The sequence below is a fragment of the Eleutherodactylus coqui genome, chromosome 5 (assembly GCF_035609145.1).
Source record: "Eleutherodactylus coqui strain aEleCoq1 chromosome 5, aEleCoq1.hap1, whole genome shotgun sequence".
In the NCBI taxonomy this organism is placed as follows: domain Eukaryota; kingdom Metazoa; phylum Chordata; class Amphibia; order Anura; family Eleutherodactylidae; genus Eleutherodactylus; species Eleutherodactylus coqui.
In genome coordinates, this window is record NC_089841.1 from 177290758 (window position 1) to 177317204 (window position 26447).

The 26447-nt window shown below is 43.0% G+C and overlaps 1 protein-coding gene across 1 annotated transcript in view; it reads left to right on the forward strand.

The window, feature by feature from the left end:
* Positions 1–26447, forward strand: part of MED13L (mediator complex subunit 13L) — a 131078-nt gene that overhangs the window by 77997 nt on the left and 26634 nt on the right. The window contains exons 3-15 of the mRNA XM_066603830.1: positions 350–434; positions 612–695; positions 7457–7602; positions 7928–8122; positions 9109–9297; positions 11378–11540; positions 13790–13888; positions 17566–18285; positions 18882–19104; positions 20147–20249; positions 20465–20574; positions 21617–21716; positions 23410–23630. Of these exons, the coding sequence (XP_066459927.1) occupies positions 350–434; positions 612–695; positions 7457–7602; positions 7928–8122; positions 9109–9297; positions 11378–11540; positions 13790–13888; positions 17566–18285; positions 18882–19104; positions 20147–20249; positions 20465–20574; positions 21617–21716; positions 23410–23630 (2438 nt within the window). The remainder of the gene's footprint in view (positions 1–349; positions 435–611; positions 696–7456; positions 7603–7927; positions 8123–9108; positions 9298–11377; positions 11541–13789; positions 13889–17565; positions 18286–18881; positions 19105–20146; positions 20250–20464; positions 20575–21616; positions 21717–23409; positions 23631–26447) is intronic.

A 26447-nucleotide genomic window follows, 5' to 3' on the forward strand; every position in this document is an offset into this window, starting at 1 on the left:
AGCTGTGTGCAAGTTGATTTGAAGAGGATCGGGCTGACCTCTTTCAGTGTCCCAAATACTAATAATGTATGAGAGTGCTAAGAGTCGGTCCCCCCCCAAAGACGTAGAGCCGGGGTACTGCATTACTCTCTAGCATACGGTCTACACAGAGACCCTTTGTACCCTCCACAGAAAGGTCAAGAAGAGCGGGGGTGTACTACTGTAAAAGAAATCCTGCACTTGGTTGGGAAGATTGGCCCCATCTTCTGCAGTTAGTCATGATATCGCTTGCTGCATAAAACACATGTAGGATATACAAACAGTCATTGGTACATGCCACTAAATTTGAAATTCTGTTTTGCCTTCGTAGTGCAAGAAGAGGGTCTGTGGGACAATGGTCTATCCTATGAGTGTCGGACACTACTTTTTAAGGCCATTCACAACCTATTAGAAAGGTAAGAGGTTTTAGTATTATTGGATCAATGGCTGTTACTAGAGTGCTCAATGTATATTTTAAATTAAGTTATGTTAATTATGTCATTAAATAGTCTGGGACGTCCGAGGGCTCATGATGATTGTAAGGACCATCAAATCTAATGATAATGAACATAACTTATTGTTTTTCCTTTTAGGTGTTTGCTGGATAAAAGTTTTGTGCGAATTGGGAAATGGTTTGTGAAGCCCAGCGAAAGAGAGGAAAAATCCGTCTCGAAGAGGTGACTTTTTTTTAATCTCCTTTCCTTGGAAATTGTGTTCAACAGATCCAAAAGGGAGCTATAAAGTTTATAGAACTATAGATGTGTGTTCATTATTGGGTTCAGTCACTTTTAGATCTGTAGCACTTCATATGAGGGATTTATAGGATGCATGTAAAGGGTTAAAGGAGCAGGCTCATCTTCTAGCTGCACACTGTGTGTGGTGCTGCTGCACTACACCTGCTCTCTGATTGGCCAGCAATGGTCAACGTGAAAGTAGCGTGAAATGTTTCAAACTAGCGGCGTTTGCTTGGTCGTTAGAGGCGAACTGCAGCCATCTTGGAGGATTTAAAGATGGGCCTGGGAACGAGTGGATCTGGGGCAGAACCTCTGGAGTTCCTCTTGTGTATTATTACCCCTTTCTCTCCCAGGACAGAATATCAAGGCCGCACTACCTACGCAAAAGCAGATTAGAAAACTTCAATCCGTAACAAAATCTCGCAGCAAGTGAGCATATCTTGTTGGGCATTTTTGGTATGCCCCAACAGGTGCCTGTATTTTCTGGAGATGGCGTTCAAGTGCTCCACTATCTTCCACGGTCCCATTGAAATGAATGGAGTGGTAGTGTACCATGTAGATAGGGACTAAATTTGTTTCATGGGACAAGCCCTTTAAAGTGCCATCTTTTCACTATGTTGTAGCAGCATCAAACACTATTGGCTGGGAACACTTTTGTGAGTAGTTCACGTTAAAATACTTGTGGCACAAAAAAGGTATTTCTCGTCTCACAGAATAGATTACACGATGGTATTCAGGCACACACCACCTACCTGCTGCTGACTGCAAAACTGCCTGCATGCACAGTAATTCCTGCGCCAAAGCGCAGTGTGGTAACAGTTGTCGCACAGCAAGGATCTCAGACCAATCATCGCTGGCATAAACCTATCGCTGCGATCCAAGTCATGATATTTACACACAAAGTAATGCTGCTTTTACACAGAAAGATTCTGAACGAGAATGGTTTGCACAAGTGAACGAGCTGATGATATCATCTCCGTCTCGCTCGTGAGCTGATGGTGTCATCTCCGTCTCGCTCGTGAGCTGATGGTGTCATCTCCGTCTCGCTCGTGAGCTGATGGTGTCATCTCCGTCTCGCTCGTGAGCTGATGGTGTCCTCTCCGTCTCGCTCGTGAGCTGATGGTGTCATCTCCGGCTCGCTCGTGAGCTGATGGTGTCATCTCCGGCTCGCTCGTGAGCTGATGGTGTCATCTCCGGCTCGCTCGTGAGCTGATGGTGTCCTCTCCGGCTCGCTCGTGAGCTGATGGTGTCCTCTCCGTCTCGCTCGTGAGCTGATGGCGTCATCTCCGGCTCGCTCGTGAGCTGATGGCGTCATCTCCGGCTCGCTCGTGAGCTGATGGTGTCATCTCCAGCTCGCTCGTGAGCTGATGGTGTCATCTCCGGCTCGCTCGTGAGCTGATGGCGTCATCTCCGGCTCGCTCGTGAGCTGATGGCGTCATCTCCGGCTCGCTCGTGAGCTGATGGCGTCATCTCCGGCTCGCTCGTGAGCTGATGGCGTCATCTCCGGCTCGCTCGTGAGCTGATGGCGTCATCTCCGGCTCGCTCGTGAGCTGATGGCGTCATCTCCGGCTCGCTCGTGAGCTGATGGTGTCATCTCCGGCTCGCTGCTACACCTTCTTATCAGTTCATTTATGACCACAACAAAATCAACCACTTCAAGGCCAGAAATGTATAGCTTTAGCTTTTTTTTTTCTTTTTTTTTGCCCCTACTTTCCAGAATCCATATGTGTAATTTTTCGATTGACGTGAGGGCTTGTATTTTGTGGGCTGAGCTCTTTTTTTTTTTTTTTTTAAATGGGAAAATCTTTTACAAATTTAAGTGAGGAAAAATCAAAAATGATTCTTTTCTAAAAATCACAATTGCAAAATTTTTAGTGGGTTTCATTTTTACTGCGTTCACAATGCTTTTCCATTTTTAAAAAGTAAACCCCCCCAAACAATCGCTTTTCCTTGCCATGTTTCTAGGCCCCTTGACATGAGCGTATGCATATTTGTGCATGCATGAGCACAGCATTTTTGCAAAACATACTATGCTTTTTTGTGCGCGCATCGGCATATTTTTCTCTCCTTTTTTCGCCTGCAAGACATGCTCGTTTTCATGAGGCAAACAAAGACACACTGATTAAAGTGTCTATTGTGCAAAACACTGCATAAGGGCTTTTTCACATGAGCGTCGTGTTTTTCGGACGGCGCGGCCGGAAAACGCGTGAGCGGCCGCACAAATATGGCGTTTCTGTGCCCGTGTACACGACCCGGGTCCAGCGCATATATGCCGAGCCTGCAGTGCTGTTGGGCGGGGGGAGACAGTTGAGCTCTGCCTGTGTGAAGGCAACCTGAGACCTGTAACTTTTTTCTTCTTCTTTGTCGTTGTTTGGGTTGTGTGAGGCCTCATATTTTGAGGGGTGAGCTGTAGTTTTTGTTACCACCTTTTTTTTTTTAACTTTTTAACGCTCCAGGACGTACAGTTACGTCCTAGAGGTTCTTGGTTTGTATGGAGGGTAAACGGGGGTCGATCATGCTCAACACAATGCGGTGTCGGCTGTTTCTTACAGCCAACACCCATCCACATTGGCCCCGAACAGCATCGCTGCAGATAGTGGTTAACTCTTTTAATGCCCCGTTTGGTTGCTATGGTAGCCGAGGGCCTTCTGAAATCCTCCAGGTCTGCCATTACAGATTACTTATCAAGCTATGCCAGTGCCTGTCAATCAGGAGCGATCAAACCATCGCAAGATAAAAAAAAAATTATTACTTGCTAAAAATGTATTAAAAATCTAATTTAAAAAAAAATCTAAATGGAAAAAAAAAAGAAAATGTGGTATCACTTGGTCCATAAAAGGGTGATCTATCAAAGTAATACATTATTCACCCCCACATGGTCACTGTCGGCAGGAAAAAAAATAAACGCCCAAATCGTGCTTTCTTTTTGGATCACCAAGAAAAAAATGTAACAACAAGCGATCAAAAGGTGGTATGTACGGCAAACTGTTACCAATAGAAACTACCGAACGGCTCGCCACAAAACGAGCCTTCACGCTATGTCAACAGATTAAGGTATGGCTGTCGGAAGAGAACTTTATTTTTCCCCAAAGATATTTTATATTTCAAAAGTAGTACAGCAAAAAAATCCTAAATACATTTAGTATCTCTGTAATCGTACTGACCCATAGAATACAGTTATGTCATGTTTGCTGCAGTGTGTACACCATAGAAACAACCCCACCGCACCCCCCACTCATACCCAAAGATGGCGGAATGGGTTTAGAATATAATGCAGCGTCTACAGCCTGATCATTATTGAAGATCACCCCCTACATCTCCCCTATAGCCTTATACAAAGTGTAAGCCTGCAAATCCTTAATCCTAATGTGTTAACCAAGTTCACTTTCAGACAGGGGTCAAAAGACTGCTTGTTTTGCTCCCATGTAGTTTATACACTACCCAAATCTGCAGTTCACCAAGTACCAGTGTTAGTGTTTTCTATAATAAAAATACAAACAAGACCCATACACACCAAACTTTCCTTTTGAGGGTGTTTATCCACTAAACACATTTGTCATCTATCCAGAGGGGGGATAAATGTATGACTGTTGGGGTACTAGGGAACCCCAGGGTCACAAGAACAGCGGTCCAAACATCCCCTAGTGAATTGTGCAAAGGTCACTCAGGTCCTGCTGCTCCAGTCATCCAGGGAATGTCATCCACCATTCTTGTAATCCCTGCTGGTCCCAGTGGTTGGACCCCCAGCGAACATTTATCACTTACCTTCTGATAATTGTGTTTAGGGGGAAGGCTTCAGTACCTTTCAAACTGGGTCATTTCTTGGGGTTTTCTGTCATTCTGACAGCTCCGTGTCCCTACGCGCATGGGGTGGGGTCTTGAATGTATTCAGTTGTGCTCTGAAAGCCAAACGGGTCATTTCTGGGTTGTTTTTACCATTCTGAGCCTTTGCAAACTTTGGCTGCCTGCTGGAAAACATCTGTTTCAAAATGTTTTATGAATGCTAAATTTGTAAGTCTCTTAAAAATTTCTCAAAAATGTAGTTTCTTCAAAAGTGCATCCAAAATCAAACACTTGGACCAATACGTCTGATAAAATGTGTACAGAATGTGACATTGCAGTTGAAAATGGGGGGGGGGGGTTTACAAATTTTCATAGATTTTTTTACTTTTTTTAAATACTCAAAAATCCTATTGGTCTACTTTCACCGCCTGAATAAAGTGCAAGATGTGATAAAAATTAAATGATCTAAATTGCTTGGAAATTACTTGGAGATCTATTGTCTGGTCATTAAGGGGTTAAGAGTCCATGAGATATGGGCCAAGTCTGCAGTAAGGCATTTCCTGGGTAGGTACGCTGGTAGGAGTGTGCCCTGCATTGGTATGTGGCCCTCCTTGTGTCACATGATCAGTCTAGAAATAGAAATCTGTTCTCATTCCATAGTCTGCTACTTTGTGCGCTGCTGTTTGGCCGTGCGCGAGCGCGTGTGTGTTTTCTTCCTCTGTTGTAATTATGCACAGGCTGACATGGAGACATTAGCTGTTGCTATGGCAACCTGGTTTAAGTCGACAAGTTCCTGGCATGATGTCATTAGGACAGCTTCCCCCTCCCATCTATCTCCCTGCATGCAGAGAGTGACTCTGATTATTCCAGCCAATCTAACCCCCAACTACAGTATGTCTTCTCACATGCCCTTGCTGGAATAGCACAATTTCCCTGGGGCTCCAGAAAGCACCTTTTGAGGACATGAAATCAGACATGCTCGTTTTTATCATTAGGTAGTTGAAGCAGCATATAATATCCGATTTCACCGCATTAGAATCAAGTGTATCCAGTGCAAATCCTGTCTTTTGAAAATAAAGAAAGCGGAGGCGACAGTGAATGATATCCAAGTATCTCAATGCGCTGCTATAAAGAGGATCAACTTTCATCTCGCTGCAGTTTTTTATGTCAACATTTAACCCCTTGATGACCACCCCTGCTTCCTCTTTTATGGCGCTCATTAAGCACCGTGTTTTATGGCACTTTAGAATAAGCCCTGTACCGGTGCCACCTGCCATCCTGCCTTGGGTGCTCAGCTATCACAGCCTAGCTCCTGCTCTAACAGCCCAGTTCAATCCAACTGTTTAACCCCTTGATCATTGGGATCAAGTGTGACCTACCCATGATTAAAGGAAAAGGTCCTCCTCCCCACCCATTTGTCTCTGCGATTCCCTGTGGAGTCAGCCCTTGGGACTTCTAAGTGTTACCCTAAGATTATATTGTGTTACATTATTCATTTAAAATGCAGGTTAAATTGGAATCCCGGGATTAAACATGTAATATAATGTGTAATTCAATAAAAAAAAGTGCAACAAAATTGCATGATTATGTGATATAAACTACATTTTGTTGCGCATACATTATATCAAAAACAAAAAAACTTCCCTTAAATCCCCACACAGCTGGGGCGACTGGAGGAATTAAACAGGTTACTTGGTGTGAAATGTCAGCAGTATAAACAGTGCCTTTATTCTATAGCTTTTCTGAAAAACAAGATTAGATCTATGCCTTAATAATGCTGAAAAAAATTACTGTTTGTCACACAAAACGAGGCCGCATACAACCACATCAAAAAAAAAAGTAGAAAAAGAAAGTTATGGCTGCTGAAGTGCAGAAGTTCAAAAATAAACAAATTTGGTGCATCAATAAGGCCCAAAAAGCCCTGACTACGTCAATATGGCTGACTTCTACTTTCCAGTTTCTTACCTCCATGTGCTTGTGTGAATCATCTCCATGTGATTGTGAGTCAGTAAAAATAATTTAGTTTTTAGCAGCTTGTTAGCCAATAGTTTAAAAGAAAAAAAAAAGAAAAAGCTATTTCACTCAGTAAGGCTAAATTCAGACGGGCAAGTGTGATATGGGGCTGAGAAACTCTGCCCGATATCACGCTTGCCAATGTTCATTTTTTTACGCAGATGCCTGTTGTGCTTCATTCAGAAATGCCTGGCATCGCTTCTGTGAAATTGTGATTCTCAGGCGTGCGTTTCAAGTGTCAGAGGATTGCACGTGTTTCCCATTGATTTCAATGGGAAGCATCTCATTGCATTTGCATGCACATTGCACGGCACGCAAGTGCCATGCGATGTCTTCAATGGTCCCATTGAAAACAATGGGCAAGGCGTTCCATGGCAACACCAACAGATACAACATGCTGCGATTTTGATCCTTGCAGCATTATTGTGAAGGAAGGAATCGCTCAGGAAAATAAGTCCATTTAAAGAATGGAGCTCCTATTCGTGCGGCTCGCAATGCACAAAGTTAAGGGCATATTTCCACTGAATTTTTCCCTATGCTGTGGGATTCTGTCTGAGGGGGTTTATGCCAATACTTAAAAATACTTGGATCACTGATTCCAAAAAGTGTCTGAAATTTGACATATGTAATATATAATTTGACATATGTAATATATAATGAGTAGATGCGTGGCACGATAAATTGAAACTTTTCATATACAGAATAACAATGCGATTGGTCAGTAAGCTCGTTAGATTACATCAGAGATAAGGGGTAATCAACGGACATTTAAAAAAATGTAAAATGGATCTTACTGAGATCAACGAAAGTGTCTGAATAGGAACTTGGGCAGAAAAAGGACCTGCTACAGTCTTCAGCCCCTGCTTAGAGTTTGTTTGGTAACGTCCGGTCTTGTTCTTGTTTTTCAGTGAGAACCTTTCCTGCTCCTTTTCTTTTTTCCTCCATGGGGAAAGCAGTGTTTGCACAAGTGTAGAGATTGCCCAGCACCAGCCAGTGTATCTCATCAACCAGCAACATCTCCAGCTGGCGCAGACATCCCACACGCCATGCCAAGGTAGGTGCCATAACAAACTCCATCACCCTTTGGATATAAATAGTGTTCCATTAACTGATGGCAAGCAGAGTTCTTGAGAACCTTGCAGTGGAGTAACAAAGTATATTTGAAAGGGGAATAACTTTTATTGGCAGAAAACGAATGTATTGCAGATGCTGTGAACGTATTTTCACTACATTCTCTGTGCTTTTATCTACTTTCTACACACGATCTGGGGGCTTCTCTACTGGACAGCAACTAACTTAAGCAATTTTTGGGGAATGAGAATATTTTTTACCTTTTTTATCGTACATTACTTATTTTAGTGTTTTTGCTTATTTAATAGTTATCCTGAGTCCTTATGGCTTGAGCGGAACACTTACTGGACATGCCTACAAAACATCAGATCCCACAACCCGCAGGCTGCTTGAGGAATGGCGTCCTTTCTACCCTACAGTGCTCTCTGCAAGGAAGGAACAACGAGAAGATCAGGAAATGCTTTATGATGATGATTTTCCGGCAGCAGTGGAAGTAATTGTTGGTAAGGAACTTTGGTCGAGATCAGAAAACTATTGATGCCTTGGAGAAGAAAATCAGTTATCTGAATGATCTCGGTCTGAGAATGCACAGAAAAGCTGCTAGTATATACAGTATATGCTCGGTCATCCTCCTGTGCTGACCGCCTCTGCATGTAAAGTTTAACATGTTTTCCATTATAAAATAACGTCATTGATTTTTTTTACATGTAGTTTATATATGGTCTTTGCTAAAGACTTGCATTTTATGTTCCCGCCCCCCCCCCCCCCCCCCCTTCATTGACACATGTAAAATGACTGCAGCTACCTACTTGTATAAATTCCCTGAAAACCCTTTACGTAACAATCACCCAGGGCATAGCTACATGCTCATGTCCTGTGGTGCAAAATTGCCATGGTCTATCTGTATCTTTCAGTGATCCATAATATAAATCTATACATTGAAGACTGCATATATATGGTAACTTTAATAAAGCTGCAGACTTGGATACAGTGTACTTCTGATATACTTCTAACTAATGAAGTTACCACATTGTCAGATACCAGCTCTACACAGTGATGGTAATTACGGTGTAGTTGACTCCAGCGATTACAGTATTGGAGTCACATGCTTTCCTTTTTCTTCATTGTGCCTCAGACCACGATGACAGTTTCTTCCACCAGTGACTTGTTTCTGCACTCGCTGTCTGCCCTAATGCCCCTGTACCCTATTGTGCCCCACACAGTAATGCCCCCTCTAACAGTAGCTTCTTGTGCCCCCACACTTTCTGTAATAGTGGTTCCATATTCTGAACTTTAGCTCTCTGTGCAGCACTATAAATCCGGGGTGGCGGGGGTGGGGTGGGTGAGGGGTTTAAACGGAGTCACAGCATAAGTGTAAATAGAGCTTTATAGCAGATGTATATATCTTGCACCTGTCCCACTTATCATAGTGTAATCACCTTAAACATAAATGTAGACCCTCACCACAGTTTCTTCTTCTATCTCCTAGGTGGCGTTCGGATGGTTTACCCCTCAGCTTTTGTTCTTATAGCTCACAGTGACCTACCTGTTCCACCCAGCATTGTAAACACTGGGCATAGTGGTACAAGTACACAGCAGAATGCAGTTTTTACAAAAGATCCCAGCCCGTGCAGGATGCCCTTGACGCCACCCACGTCGCCAGATCAAGCTACCCCTGGTAGGTTTGCACATAATCATACAATGTAGTAGAGTTTCTTGGATCCTGACAAGTGTCAAATTGTCACATGTTCTAGATTAGTGTGAATATACTATTAAGACTCAATGAGAAGAGCCAAATTCATCCCAAAATAAAATGCTGACATTATGCTGCTTTTCTTATAAATCTGAGACGTCTTCTGCTCTGAGACGGTTCTGTACAAGATTCCTGAATGAGAACACTGAATTAAACACATTTTACAGAAAGTCTTTTATTCTGTTTAATGTGCTAAGAACAAAGCTGGTGGAGTGTATTTTCCGATTTCAAGGGAGGTCTGAAATTCACTCCTTTTATGCATTTGGTAAGATTGCACATGTGGAATAAACTGGATCCAGCTTCCTCCCCTAGAATAAAGTTGCAGCAGATTTATTAAATGCAATGCAGCAGCTTAGATGAGTTCTCTGCTGATCTACATTGTAATATAGATTCTGTTAAAACTTTGCATTTTAGAAATGAATTGAATGGAGGAGGGGACTTTGGAGCCCCTCAATCAAGTGAATAGAAGTAAAAAAAAAAAAAGTGCTAAATTTTCTGACCATACGACTACTGTAAGGCTGGGTCCAGACGTGGCCACATTGCTGCAGAGTTCGATCTAGAACTCTAATAATATAATGCATGTGGATGGGGTATTCACCACCCCATCCGCATGTAGTGGAAGAATTCTACAGCTTTCATATTATGTTGCAGGTTTTTAACTGATTTTCACCTTGTGCAATGTGGCAGATCAATGACTAAATCTGTATTCGACACATGCAGATTTTGCAGCGCACTCTGTGGAATCCGGGCAAAATCCACTTTAGAAATTGTGCTGCATCTGGACCTGGATTGTAAGCACGAGTTATGGGGTCCCTTTACAGAGGACGGCTGCCCAGCTATGTCATCTAAGTGAATGGAGGTGAAGTAGGCCGGGATCATTCCAGCCCGCCTCCATTCACAATAAACAGGCAGTAGTTCATAGATGGCCCTACAGTCTGTTTTTAGGTCTGCTTAAAACGAAGCAAATTCAGGTGAGCAATTTCTCGCTCAGTGCCCCGTTGGTGGCTGCGTGTACGCAGGACAATTAATGCGTGAATTCACTATTTTCAGCGAGAATTCGGATGATGATCGCTTCGTATAAAGTACCCTTTACGCTCCACTGCAAACAAGTAACTGGTTAGAATGTTAGAAATTAGAATGGACATGAAGTAGTTTAGGATGTACAATTTTTCTGAAATTTTGACTTTAAGTTTAATTTGGGGCATGATTTTTGAAGGTTTGCTTTGTTTAGTTCTCTATCTTCCAAAAACCCGGCTCCTAATCTTTCAAACACTTATTAACTACTGCTTGTTTTAAAGTATGGAATTCAAAGCTTTAGCTGTTCTATAAAGTGTTTTGGCACCCTCTTGTGGCCATCTCTGAGAATTACAGATACGTTCTCAATCCTTAAGGGGGTTGGCTCTTTCGTGAGCATTGTTAACCAATAAATGATAGATAGCCCGAGTCGCACATATTTAACCATCCTCTTGATTTTTGGAAGGCAACCCCTCTGTCCCAGCGGCACTCAGCTCACATCCATAAGATGATCTATACACATTACTCAGCCGCATCCATTCAAACATTGCATCTGTACAAGTCACGGATTTCCTGTCCTTTCTGATCAGCTGTTTGAAGGGGGCCGTGGGGCTCCTGCTGGCACCCTGTCCACTTTATTTTCCTATTGTTTAAACCTGTCAGTATGCTGTGCTGTTGGTAGCAATGGTGCGTGGGAATTTTATAGGATTGGGTGGACAGCTAGGCAACCTGCACTGAAGTCTGGCATTACTCTTATATTTTATTCACCGTTATGTACTTTTTAACGTTTAGAGATTCTAAATTTATGTTCACGTTCTAACAGAGATCCGCTAAATATGTATTGGGTAATATATATATATATTCATAAGATGTTCAACTTCTGTCGAAGTGTAGAAATAATATTTTTTTTTATAACTACACATTAAAATTGTGCCGGAGCTGAACTGCTATTGCTGTTCCATTAATAGAATATTTAACTCCCAACGTACAGGAGACCTTCGGTCTGTAACTGCAAGTGGCAACAGCCAGTCAACAGACAGTGTGAGTCATTCGAGGCACAGTCCCAAACGTGGAGGGAGAAGTTATTTGAAGTTGCGGAGTCATATGGCGCAGAGAGCTTGGAGGGAATGCATTCTGAACAGAAGTCCATCAAAGTAAGTCTTTTTTAGTAATGGAAGGTTAGAGGGGTACTGCCAGGATTGCATTGATGGGTCAGTGTGCCACAACTGTAAAGTCATTCGTTTTTCTAAATCGATTTTTAAATAAGCATTGTTTCTGAGCACTGACCCCCATAAATAATGGGTTGGCCAGCAGTGTTGATCACCTGCTGCTTTGGACCCATCATCCAGTAGTTCTGTTTTGCCTCTACAAGTGTGCATGCTTTGTCACCACTCTCTCTATAGCAGTACTACATTATGTTGACAAAAGTATCCTGTGCTGTCAGGGGAAGAGGATATGCAAATTGGATGTTTGAGCATTGGGTATAAAGAAGGGTATCACACAGGCATATCCCAGAATGCCATGAGCTGTAGAGCTGACAGACTGCCAATGGAATATGGTGGTGGGATGTCACCTGAGCAACAAATGAGTTTGGGATTTTGCAGCATTTTTGGAGCTTCCAAAGTTCACTGTTGGCAATGTTGTTAGGAAATGGCAAACCTCTGGTGTGTGCAGTGCGTCACACGATCCAGGGAGCCTTCGTAAACCGACAGAACGCGAATAACAAAGCCTTGTACGAGCTGTGAAGGCATCATGTATGTTGTCTGCTGAAACACTCACTCAGGAGGTCTCATAGACCACAGGAACATTTATTGACAACAGAACCATCCATAGAGAACTGCATGTGAAGAGTTACCATGGACAAGCGGCTGCACACAAACCCAACATCACAGCAGTGAATGCATAGAGGCACCTGCGATGGTGCTTGGAGTGTCGTTCTTGGACTGTAAATGAGGGGAAGCAGGTGTTGTGGATGGCTGAATCGCAGTACACCATCTCCCGATCGGATGGCCGCAACTGGGTGTGGAGATTGCCTGCATCACCTCAACAGTGAAGTTTGGAGAAGGGTTATGTTATGGTGTAGGAGCGTTTATTGGTTATAGTAAAGTCCACCCTCAATGCCAATGAGTGCAGAGACATTCTGGACAATGTGGCATCACCTATCCTGTGGCAATACTTTGGTACAGCTCTGTTTCTCGCTCTCTCTTTCAATAAGCCATTGAGGCCAAAGGCCGATCAATACTGTATTGAGAAATGTGAATAAAATCGAATTTCATTGCTTTCGGTGTGTGTCCCAGTACTTTTGTCAACATAGTGTATGTCATTGGCAGTGCCAGCCATCCAACTAATTTCAGATTGTACCCCCTTGTTTTGAAATTTAAAAAAAAAACAAAAAACACATTTCTCCTGAACCTTTATATTCATTTTTATGTGTTAAAGGTTTAAAGGGATTGTACCACTACTGCAAGTTATCCTCTATCCATAGTTTAGGCTTAACATGCTGATCCATGGGGGGGTCTCACTGCGGAGACTCCTTCCAATCTTGAGAACAGAGAGGGTCTGGTGTCCCCTATTGCTCCATTCATTTTCAGTAGGACTGTAGCACCCTCTTGAGTATTTCTGTGAGCCCCTTTGAAATGAATGAAGCATTGACTGTGCATGTTTGGCCATGCATGCTTCACAGTGACATCAGTGACAGGAGAGTGGGTCATAGGAATTCATCCTCGAGATTGGTGGAGATTTCAGTGGTGAGACTCCCACCAATCGGCAAGTTATCCCCTATCCTGTGCACGGCTTTCTACTGTGTTTTTTTGACCGGGTTTGCTTTGAAGGTTTCGATTATCTTCCCTCTTCCCTTCTTTCCTCTAGGATATACATAGTAAGGTCTAAGTCTTTCCGGACTTAAGTTTTATTCCTAAAACCTTCCACCATTTTTGCAGCCTGTTTTTGGACACATTCTGTTTTATCAATGCCTTTCTGTAGATTGGGCCTCCGGGGCTGAATCCAGTGTCCAAGATGCGATCTCCACAAGGCTCCGTACAGCAGGATCGCAATCTCCCTCTTTCTACTGGTTATACCTTTTTAGTTATGCAGCCAAGCATCCCACTTGCTTTCCTTGTTTCCTGACCGCATTGGTGACTCATTTTGAAGCTGTCAGAAATCAGAACCACTAAATCCTTTTCTTCCAAAGTCCTGGCTAATAAACAACTGCCGATGAGACCCATTTCTTTTCCCCAAGTGCATTATTGTACATTTAAAAAAATGTAACTGCAATTTCCATTGTTTTAAGTATCTAATCTCCTGCTATGTCATCTAAAAGCATATTGACAATGGAGCCCAGGACAGAACCCTGCGGTATAACTAGTCTCCGTCAGATCAAACTAATGTTCTCTCTTCCCTGAAGGTCCAATCTGCCTAACCAGCAGGAGGAGGAGGTGACTGTTAACAGGACGCCTTGGGACTTTGTGGATCCTACTCAGAGAGTCAACTGTTCCTGCTCCAGGTGAGCGCTAGGCCTGACCGCTGTGTCTTACAGGTTACACTACATACTAGTCTTTGAATTTACTAGTATGTATTCTAATGAGTGCTCAAAGCTGTACACCTTCTTAATACTTCCACAGGCTCCCTTGCTTCTGGAGGAAACTTTCATTGTTTGTTTATTTACTAATTGCTTAGAAAAAGAAGCCAATATGCATCACCTGATACTGCAGGGCAGATTCAATCACCATATACCCTAGTGGCATGCAGAGAGCCAGATTGCAATATGGGAGAGCTAAATGTTCAGTGCAGACTAATGTGCAGCCACTTACCTCAACTCAGATTGGGGGAGGGGTGACTGCAGACAACATAGTCTACACATATGAACTGATACCAAGGATGCCAGCCATAGATAGGTGCACCACACTATACAGGAATACAACCCCTGCTGGCAAAGCAGTGGATTGCCCTGTATCACCAATGCGCCACACTAGCTTCTTTTTCTGTGAGTAATGTCTTTGTACAATTTTTTTCCTCTTGCCTCCTGTGATTTTATTTACTAATGGGAATCATTGTTATGTTTTATGATTAACACTTTATAGACGTCCTTCATCTATATAACAGAATTTGGGGTACAATATTGATACTTCTATCTCTTATGGGCAAGTTAATAAACACCCTAGAACCTAGTAAATATTTATTTACCTGCATGGAAATGCCATAAGATGACTCGAATTGACTGCTGTTAGAGTCCAGTTGATGGTATCTCGTCCTATAGCCCTAAGCACTGAACTTGGTTCCTGGCACTTTCTCCCTTTATGTTAAAGGGGTTGTCCCGCGCCGAAACGGGTTTTTTTTTTTTTCAACCCCCCCCCCGTTCGGCGCGAGACAACCCCGATGCAGGGACGTACAGACAGCTTACCGGAGCGCTTACCTTAATCCCCGCGCTCCGGTGACTTCTATACTTACCTGTGAAGATGGCCGCCGGGAACCTCTTCCTCCGTGGACCGCAGCTCTTCTGTGCGGTCCATTGCCGATTCCAGCCTCCTGATTGGCTGGAATCGGCACGTGACGGGGCGGAGCTACACGGAGCTACACGGAGCCCCATAGAGAACAGGAGAAGACCTGGACTGCGCAAGCGCGGCTAATTTGGCCATCGGAGGGTGAAAATTAGTCGGCACCATGGGAACGAGGACGCTAGCAACGGAGCAGGTAAGTAAAAAACTTTTTATAACTTCTGTATGGCTCATAATTAATGCACAATGTATATTACAAAGTGCATTATTATGGCCATACAGAAGTGTATAGACCCACTTGCTGCCGCGGGACAACCCCTTTAAGTAAAGGTTGCCTAGTCTGCATACCCACATCACTTACAACAAAACACTTGTTAACTGACTGCATGGGTAGAGGGCGTAAAGTGCTTGTGTACAATTAAAGCATGGAGATGTGTTCCTGTTTACAAATTGAGCCTTTCTCAGAAACCATAGTACATGAAGGCATGCTTTGTTTTCTGCAGGCGTGACTTGCTTGTCTACTCACCATTTACTGGGTATTTCCATAAGGAATGCTGTAGTAATCCAATTTAAATGGCTTGATGTTTAAAGGGAATTTGTCATCAGAAAATGACCTATTAGATTTTTATGTTTAACATATTTTTTAAGATTTTTTTCTTACATTTTCGGTAGTAATTGTTGTTCACGAAATCCTAAAATGCTGCGTTTTTCACATTGACCACAGAGCCTAATACTAGTTTGTCACTTCCTGATCTGTAGAGGAAGCTTTGCAGCAGTCATCTCACTAACATCACAGGCAGGATTACAGTGACAGATGACACCTATATGTAAATAACACAAGATCCATCATTCACAATAGATGATTAGCTGTGACTATCTACTCCCCTCACTGCACAATGACCCGCACAGGTCACAGAACATGTCTCGAACAATCTCCCATACAAGTCAGTGGGTCTGTTCTTGTGTGACTGGCCCATGAAGCTGCTGTAAAGCATATCTTCTAAATGGCCTTGATGCTGTTAATAGCTCAGGAAAGATGGCTACCTCCATAGTCATATATAAATAGTAGAATTAAACAAGTTACACACTAAAAAACGCAAAATGTTTCACTATCCGGTTTAAATAAATACAAAACTATTTCGGAGGTCTAGTCCCTTTAATGCATTGGGGAAACTCTTAAAGCTTTCATGTGTGCTCCTCCAGGACAGAAACCTAAACTGGCCATATGTCGGAGTGCTATAGTACTGCAGAAACCAGGTTTATCGGCTTGGGGTCCAGGTTGTGTAAATGATGAACTTGTATCCTCCTCTCAGCTATGACACTTGTGTCTATTTGGGGTTTCAACCTCTGGCTGCTACCTTCCTGTGATTGCAGTCAGAGATCTTGAAAATGCAGAGAAATCGAAAATCAAAGCCTCTTGGAGAACGGTTGTGTTTTTTAAACCTACATTTGTATGACCATAACATAAGGCTTATTTTAGTGTGCTGAAGACTGTGATTGTAAGCTGAAGAGTAAACCGGACTTGAGATTAAATACATTACAACGAGCCCCTAGTCCTTGACAGACCTGAGTTATGAACATTTGCTGTGTATGTATACCGTTGTGCAGTCAAGGTATTTCTTGATCACCTAAAATTTCAATGTGGCATCTGCTCGCGGTTTCTGTGTGCTTGAGCTCCGTTCACATTTACTTTTTTTCTCTTTTCTTCACATTTGCCACATTCATAATGTAAGCTGCTGGCATACACAATAAATGTGCCCATACATCCCCATGTACTCAGAATATGTACGTTGTCCTATACAGGGGGCCACAGTAGGGGAAAAACAATCAGCTTTTGGCGTGGTATACGTTTTTTTTTGTTCTTGTCCTTTTATAATTTGGGTCAGCTGCCCATGTATGTCTGCACCGTGGTCTATGTCAGAAACTTCCACTGGAGGCTTATGTCAGGAAATACTGAAACATACTTCAAACAGAGCAAAAAAAAAACTAGTTGTGGAGAAGCTTTCAGTCGGCCATGTTGTATCGTCATTTTAGAGCTACAACCTCCCCTTAATGGCGCTGAAATTGAAGTTAGGGGAACATATGTCCCAGCTGTGCCACTAAAGATGGCACTAAATAAGCTGGCAGCTATAAATAATAATCAAGAAGATCCATCGCCAAAACAGCTTATTAATTTTATTTTAAAAGCCAAAATTAAGACCCCCCCCCCCCCCAAACATATTGTGCTAAATATAAAAAGGTGAGATCTTGTGCTTTCACTAAAAGAGCGCGATTTACAGCATCAAAGGGGTTTTCTAGCTCTTAAAAACTGGCTTAGCCACAGGATCGGTCATCATTAGCTGATCAGCCGGTAGCCCCATGTAATGGGAAGTTACTCGCTATGGTATTGCAGACTCTGCTCCCATTGAAGTGAGTGGGGTCTGTGCCTGCTATACCATGTGGGATCGTAGAGAGTAGAAGCTCACATCTGAAGCTTAGGGCAGTCGGATAATTTACATACTGGTATGCAATGCTTTTTTATTAATTAATTTTTCTTATTTTTTTTAAATAGTATAATACCTGCTAGTTCTCATTTGCTATACATTAATGCACATAACTGTAATAGCTGTTGGCAACCTGAGCATTGTTTTCATGTCTTCTGGCGATGTTTAATCTTTAGCATGCCTTGTGCTGCTTCTTTCTGCAGGCACAAGTTGTCCAAGCAGCGTGGAGCACAAAGTGCAACTCGTCCTCCCTCTGTTTCCCAGGCTTGTGTGGGTGGAAACCTCTCTTCCAGCAACTCTTCCCTACAGCCTTCTGCATCTTCCAAGCACAAACCTAACGATCGCCAAGAAAAGGCAGATAAACTGCAGAAAAAGGCCACAACTCCATTCCATCACCGGCCGTCTCCAACCCAGAGTGAACAATGCATGACACAGGAGCAAACTGTGCAGCAACGCCAAGGAGCAGAGCCTGCCGCTGGAACCACCGCCGCAACAAACAGATCGTTTTCTAGCATCGCCCCTGCAGGGGAACTAGAGCAACTAATGCCAGTCCCTCCTGCAGACTCCCCGCATTCACCTGCCTCTCCAATGCCTCCTACTCTTAGCCCTCAGCCTCCACAACAAGAGGTTGAAATTCCTGATCAAGAAGTGGCAGTCTCAACTCTTTATCCTAATGGTTTAGAAATGCAACCGCTTGATGACAGGACGATAATGGCGGCTAACCTTGGCATGCCTTTGATGACAGAAATGAGTGAGACTAGTTTGTATTGTGCTGGTCTTCCCCAAAATCGGGATGTAGAGGATAGCTGGCATGGTTACAAACTCCCAGCTGTTAACAGTCAAGACTTTCGTCCACCAGAAATCCAGGGAGAGTGGTACGAGGCCAAGCAGGACGTGGGGTCTGAGAGTACTGCTCTTAAAAGGTAAGACATGGCGTCCGCTTGTCACGGGGAAAAGGTTACTTACCTACTGATACTTTGCATTTCCGAAGTAATGACTGATGTTTTTTAATGCCTTAATGGAGGCAAAGCAGCTAATGACTATGGATAATTAACACAAGTTTAGGCCGTTTTCACATGCCCGCAAACATCGCACAAGATTTGTGTGTTATGAAACGCACAAATTTGAACCCCATTCTTTTGAATGGGGTCATACACAGGAGGTTGTTTTTTTTTTTTTGGCCCTATCTTTGGCTATTCTCTTGCATCGCATAACCCACTGTTATCAATGGGGCCCGCAGCAGCATTGCACCATGTGGCTAAGTGCATGCTGTGTGATGCAAGGTTTTCGCATTGAAAACAATGGGAGAAATGAAACTTCGCGATCCTTCGGCATGGCTGTCAGCCGCTACAGAGGATCGCTACTTTCTGGAAGTGATGCGAGGTAGTTTTGAGATAAATTACATGTTGGCGAGCGCTATACCGGGCTGTGATTCATGGCCTGATATTGCGCTCTCCTGTGTGTAGTTAGTCTTAATGTATGAATTTTCCTCAGTCACTATTTATTTTCATCTCTTCAGGCTTCTGTCTCAGCCAAATAAACGCTTCAAAGTCTTGGATGAGAAACGCCAGGTTGCGTCAGACCTTAATTATGTGGACCAGCTTCCCGTTCATCCTTGTGAAGGCTTCGGTGATTCCACTGATCCTTACACTTTTGAGGATGGAGATATTAAATACAGTTTCACCACCACAAGCAAAAAATGTAAGATCGTAGCGGAACGGGACCCTTCTCGGAAGCCGAAGGTATGTACAACTAAAAGCACAAACCTGTGTATACTCGCTGTTGGCTAATTTTGGGACACTATATCAAATTGATGGGATTTAAAATGTCATTGAAATACACCAGTATTTTCATCCTACTTCTAAATGGGTAGTTATAGTCTGTCTGCCTCTGTCACACGCATGCTTGTAATATCTGTGCAATAGTTGGCCATAGATATAACACTGCTATTGTGTGGCTTTCCTGACTTCCCCATTAACATGGCTTACACTTTTTCTTTGGAGAGCCGTAGATAAGCAGCAACAGAGGTGTCTGAAAGCTGCTTATGTTGGAGGAAAAAAAATATTATACACACTGAAATGCATTTTGTGACTGGATTAACAGAGCAGTTTTGTTGCATGGTTGCAGAATGTGTTGGTATTTCTTTAGGTAAAACTGAGGTCAGTTGAGCTGCCGGTGACTTTATCATATGAACATACCCATACTGTCAGATTACAAGAGCCATCAGCTGTATTAGGACTTCTGCTTTATATGAATCCTATATTCTGCTGAAATGCCACTGAAATAGATCAAATTGTCTTAAAATCCGTTTAAAAGGGGCCCTTTAATGGGGATCCCCTGTTCAATTTGCTGGGGCGACCGCAACATCCAAGTTTGCTCTTTCCATTCGCTTCTATGGTAGATAACAAAGTAAAGGTTCTCCATGACTCCTATAAAAGTGACTCTAGAGAGTTAATCACGTGTGGCTACTTTTCCAGTTCACCTCCAAATGGATGCAGCTGCTGTGGGACCACGATCGTCACATAAGTGTTGGTCCCAGAAGTGGGATCCTTTTTGTATCAGGTATTTATGACTTATCCTGTGGATGCGTCGTAAATGTCTGATGCGAATACCCCTTTCACTTGCCATCAGCTTACTGTCTTCTCGAAGGCCATGTTTGTTGGGAGCAGTTGGCTACATCATGAAATTTGCTAGTTTCATTTTGGGTAAAGTGTTTTTCTTACAGGGTTTCTACTTTTGGATGCTGTGGGCTAATCATGGTAATCATATATTATGATTTTGCAGACTGAGGAGGGGTTTGAGAAAGACACATCACCTACAGAACATCCTGCACCAGTGCCTGATGGGAAAGATGCCATGTCCATTTTTAGCCCCATGTCAAAGACAGGTAGATAGTCTAATACTAAATGACTGACATTTTTATCATTTGTCGTGTATGTGCTTAGCCAAGAAGATTGGCAACCGTAGTCTCTTATGCAAAATCTTCCTTGATATAATATGGTGCTTTGGATTTCTTTTTATTTATCTTTTGCTAATGTAGAGAAATGACTATGCTGTAATGCCGACACAAAATGTTACTGTAATACATCTCTCTCCTTCCAGACCCACGGCAGGACCGCGGGGTGGCAGCTAGCCTCACACAGGTCACTGATCTGGCTCCTTCTCTCAATGACCTGGACAACATATTTGATAATTCTGAAGATGAGGACTTGGTAGGTTCTGATATTGTAGTGAACGTGTAAGATGTTTTGCATTTCATGTAAAATGGTTCCAATAGAGGATCTTTAGCAATGACAGCTGGAGATCTGTAGGTTAGATTTGAACATGCAGTAAAGCAGTGGTCTCAGGGCTTTAAAGCCCTGTGTGTGCTGCCGCTGCTTATTTTGCTGCAGCAATCTGTGGCCAGCCAGAAACGTGGACGCTGCAGGGGAAATATTGTTACATGGTGGCCATTCAAGGGGAGCCACCCTTACAGAGGAACTTTATGTTCTGGATAGTAGAGGGCTCTGCTAAGGCATGTGGATAAGGGATGTTTTTATGAGAAAAGTACTTTTACAGTGGTATACATATATCTTTAGCTTTGGGACTGATAAATACATAAAATATTGAGTTAATCCATTAAAAATGGAACCTGCGGGAGAAGATCTTTAAAACACTGAAACAGTGGACAATAGTAGAGAAGACCCTCCAACAAGTCCACTTGGTGAAAAATAGTATATTAACGCTTTCACGTGGCAGTGCGCAGGGTTAGATTGGAGCTGAACTGAGCCCAATCCATACATGGCGGGTACTGGCTATCAAACACAATGGTCACTCAGGCACAGATAACTCTGATCCCAGCCATTAACCCTTAGATGTTGTGGTCAGCTGTAACCGTGGCATGTAAATGGCTTGACTTTGGCATTGAGATTGGGGATGCCATTTGCTTGCCATTGCAGCCTGGGTCCTTGTGAAGGCTCCCACAGCTGCCTTGGATTTACAGATCTTAAAGCAACTGTCCAGTCCTGGGACAAAATTTCTCCAGTGAACGGAGAGCTGCAGTTATATTACCAACTGCCATCTTTCCTCCACGTTCTGCGTCGATCCGCTTGTTTCTTGGGCTCCACTTTGTCCTTCCAGCAGGGCCACGGTGCTCCTGTTACCACTTGGTACACACTGTGCATCAGTACTTGGATTATGAAATAGCAGATCAAGACATTTTCACTGCAGGGAATGATTTTTCTTTAACTTATTCTTGTTTCTAAACCCCTTAAGGCGGGTTCACCGGGCACTCGTGCAATGAAAGTTCCTTCGGGTGGTTCAGAAGATCGAAATGTTGGCAAAGATGGTAGAGCAACAGTTCCGTACTTACCAAGTGAGTATCAACTCTTTTTAGGTTTGCACACTGTAAAGCAATGGTGTACAACTTGGGCGCAAAAAGCCTTTCTGTGCAACCCTTTTTGCTGGGTCGATGCACAACATCAAAAGACAATAGATAACATACACCATGACTATCCAACTTGTGGAGTGGCTGAGCCCTACAGTTAGGCTTGCTTACTGTATGACAAGTATCACAAACCTACTAAAAGCTGTGCTGAAAGTGTATGTATGTGTATGTGTATGTGTGTGTGTGTGTGTGTGTGTGTGTGTGTGTGTGTGTGTGTGTGTGTGTATATATATATATATGTATATATATATATTGTGTGTGTATATAATATATAAACAAAATCTAGCTTGCAATGGTAAGCCTGCTCTTTGGCGTTATATTGCAAAGATGTTTAGATGGATGTAATGTTTTGGCTGTGGCAGAACCTGATATTACGTGACCGCATTACATCGAATGTTTGCATTTTGTTCTAGCATTGCTCAGGACTCTAAGAAAAAAATAAAAAAAATAAATGGTCACTAAACTTTCAATCAACTAGTATGATAGCCAATGTGATCACTGAAAAGCTACAATTTGTTTACAGAAAATGATGTTTTTGTACTGAAAAGTCCATCTATAAGGTGCTGGTCACTAAGGGTCTCCCTTCCTCCTTCTTGCTGTCCACTGCCTGCTGTCAAATGATTGACAGGAGACCCAACCATATTAAAACAGGGATGGGTGGAGATCAAGGAGTCATCTTACTCATTGAACTGTATAGAGAACAAAGGGGAAAAGGGAAGGAGAGACATACAGAGATATGCCGACAAGTTAATAGTCACTGCTCACTGTGGTCTAGCTAATGACATTGCATCTACACTGCTCAGTCCTGCTATACACTGTCCTACATGATGATTTTATGTTTGTGTGCGTTAGACAGTTACAGAACAAAATCTGCAGTTTTCTATGTACAGTCTATAGAGCACAGCAGCCAGGCTACTGTCACCAATGGCTAAAACTGCATTTGGTAGCACTCCCTCATCTAGATCGAATGTGGTGCAGTGTCCCAGTGTTCCTCCGTTCCAGACTTTATTGGTATCAAAAATAGCAGTTTGGACAGCACACACTTAATAAAAATGTATTTGCCAGTCCAGATGTTCACATAAGGAAACGTTAACGTTTCGGGCTCCTGTTCCCTCCTATCAAGCATATAGACAATCTTGGAGTATTAGGAGTTAATGGCAACAAAGTTCAGCCTGGCTATGGCTAACATCCAGAAGTGCAATAATCAGACAAAATCCTGTGATCTAGTATGAAAAGGGGGGACTTAGCTGGCGACTGAGGTTGCCTTTGTCAGTCTAGATATTCACATAAAGCTAATAATTTTTTATGTGCATTCAAAATACACGGGTGGGCTGTCCAAACCGGTATATATTTTAGGCTACTGTCACTATTCCTGAGAGGATTGAGAATCAGATGTTTACACCCTGCAGAGAGGAAAATGGGGAAAAATGAGGATACAAGTCATATAATTGCTACAGTTGGTGTGATTCCTCATGTACGTACATGGTGGCTTATTCTGAAAACTCCTTTAAATAGTTAGGCACATTTTAAAGGACTTGCAAAATCAAAGCCTCACAATCAACAGCTGCTAAACATTGCTTTACTCCGTTCTCCAATATGTCTTGTCTTTTACTTCCTTTAGCCACAGCCGATCTGCAGAGGATGTTTCCCACTCCACCTTCCCTGGAGCAACATCCCGCCTTCTCCCCCATCATGATGTACAAAGATACAATAGGCTCAGACACTGCAACAACACTTGGTATGATGGAAAGTCCAATTGTCAATTTGGCCTCCATGCAGCATGTAGAGTTCAAAATGGAAATTGAGGAAGGCCTATGCAGCCCCAAGCCTGAGGAGATTAAGGTATGCATGCATTTTCTCTGACCTATTAAATGGGTTATACAGGACTAGAAAGGTATGGCTGGCTGTTTTCTAACCGTGCTATGCTCGTCAATAGGATGTGTCTGGTATTGCTGCTCGGCTCCACTGAAGTGAATAGTAGTGTGGCTCGGTTGATGGAAGAAAGCAGCCATGTTTTTGTAATTGTGTACACCTTAAACCTAGTGGTTTAAGGGATTCGGTCATTAGGTTCATGCTGCCCGAACTACGGGCGGTATGAGCCCAGGACAGAGATGCCTGTTTCCCCAGTGAGTGTTCTATTCTATTCTGGCCTCTCCTTGCCCACTTTCTATATTTAAAAGAAATGAGAGCTGTCAGTCGTCATGCTGCGGGTGGGGAGAGACCGGCTTGGCCTGCCCCTGTGACTTGGAGCTCCTTTCTTGGAGTCAAACTTCAACGTATTTTTTTTCTGAAGCCCTGCAGTGTTTCAAAACAAAAAACACACATGACTTAATAGGCATACCTGTGTCAGGGTCATGCTGCCTGTGGTTTGGGCAGCATGAACCTGATGACAGAATCCCTTTAACCCCTTAATGCCACAGACCGTAACTATATGTCCTGGCAGGATGGTACTTAACACAACAGGACGTACAGTTAAGCCCTGGGGATAGTGCAAGATCTCTTATAATCTCGCGCTATCTGGCAGCGGAAGGCGGCTGTCACTGATGGGTGACCCCCCCCCCCCCCCTACCTGCAACAGCGGGAGTGCATCGGGACAGCGACCCCCTGCTGTTAACCCCTTCCCTGCCGCGATCTATGGCGATTGCGGGATGTAAAGGGTTCACAGAAGGAGCAAGCGCGCTCCCTCTGTGACGTCATCCCACACTCCGCTATGTAATTGCGGAGGGCCGTCTAGTTACCATGGCAACAGGACGCCAGATAAAGGCGCCGTGCATTGCCAGTGCCTATGATCGCTGTAACAAGCAATAGGGCATTGCTTTATCATAGCGATCATAACAGCCATGGTACAAGTCCCCCACAGTAGTTTAAAAAAAAATAATTAAAAAAAAAAATCCTTTTTTGTGCTTTTTCCCCTGTAAGTATAAAAAAAAGTTAAAAATCAAAATCCCACATATTTGTTGTCGTTGTATCTGTAACGACTCACACAACAAATTGAACACAACTTTTATCCTGCACGGCAAAAAGCGTTAAAAATAAAACCTTAAAGATTGAGGCAAAATGCTTATTCTTTTCATTTAGCAAAAATAAAAAAAGCAATAAAAGTGATTTAAAAAAAAGCAGTATATACCCCAAAATGGTTCCCATAAAAACTACAGCTCGCTATGCAAAAAAACAAGCCCTCACAGAGCTCTGTCCATGGAAAAATAAAATCGTTATTGGACTTTGAATGCATCAATTTATTAAAAACAAATAATTTCCAAAAAAAGGCTTTTATTGTGGAAAAACCTAAAGGAAAAAAAAAGAATTTTGGTATCGTAATTGTACCGACCCACAGAAATAATCTATTGTCAATTCATGCTGCCTGATTAATGCTGTAAAAAAACACACAAAAAACAATGGCAGAATTGATCTGTTTTCTCTCCTTGCGATCATAAACAAAATACATAAAAGTTTTACAATACATTATATGCACCCAAAAGGCACCAATAAAAACTACAGTTCGCCACGCAAACAACAAGCCCTCATGCAGCCATGTTGACAGAAAAATAAAAAAGTTATGGCTTTTGAAAAAAGGAGATTAAAATCCCCTCAAAATCATTGCGTCCTCAACGCCAACATAGGCCATGTCCTTAAAGGGGTTGTCCCGCGGCAGCAAGTGGGGTTATACACTTCTGTATGGCCATATTAATGCACTTTGTAATATACATCGTGCATTAAATATTGGCCATACAGAAGTTCTACACTTACCCCCTCCGGTGTTGGCGCCCCCGTCTCCATGGCGCCGACCGAAGCCGCCTTCTGCCTGGATTAGACGCGCTTGCGCTGTCTGCTTCTTCGGTCCTGCTGAAGGGGCCGCTCCGGCGGAAGACCTCTGCGGTGCGAGCACGCCGGAGCCGGACAGAAGAGGGCAGACTGCGCAAGCGCGTCTAATCCAGGCAGAAGAAGGCTTTGGTCGGCGCCATGGAGACGGGGACGGGGGCGCCAACACCGGAGGGGGTAAGTGTATAACTTCTGTATGGCTCATATTTAATGCAGGATGTATATTACAAAGTGCATTAATATGGCCATACAGAAGTGCTTAACCCCACTTGCTTTTGCGGGACAACCCCTTTAAGGGGTTAAAGGCAACTCATGACTAGGTTTGGGGCCTCTAAACCACCAGCGTGTTATACAGGTATGCGCTTCAGACTTGCTCATGTCAAAACCAGCTGTTTCTCAACTTTATGAACTAAATTTTTAACTCCTCCAGCGGCACCAGAGACACGCACATTACACAGGTGAATCCGAGGGCCGTACACATCGCGTCCGTCTGCATGCTGCTGATTTACGCTACGTAAAAAATCCACAGCACTCGGGTTTGATGCAATATTAATAAAGAATCTTTATTTTCTTGATCCCATTGGCTCTAGCTGTACTCCAGGATTATATAGGCATACCTTTGAAAAAGGTCATATATGACCGCAGCGTTCGGTATTTTTATCCAGCCTTGCTAATATTTCTTTATCTGAAGGTGGAAATCGGTTCTGTTGTAAAATAAAGATTATTCATTACTATTGCATCAAAATGGAGGGATGTGGCTCTAACCATTCCCCCACGAGCGCCTTACTGTTTGTGGATGGTGTACAGAGCATATGCTGATGCATTAATAGCCCCAAATAT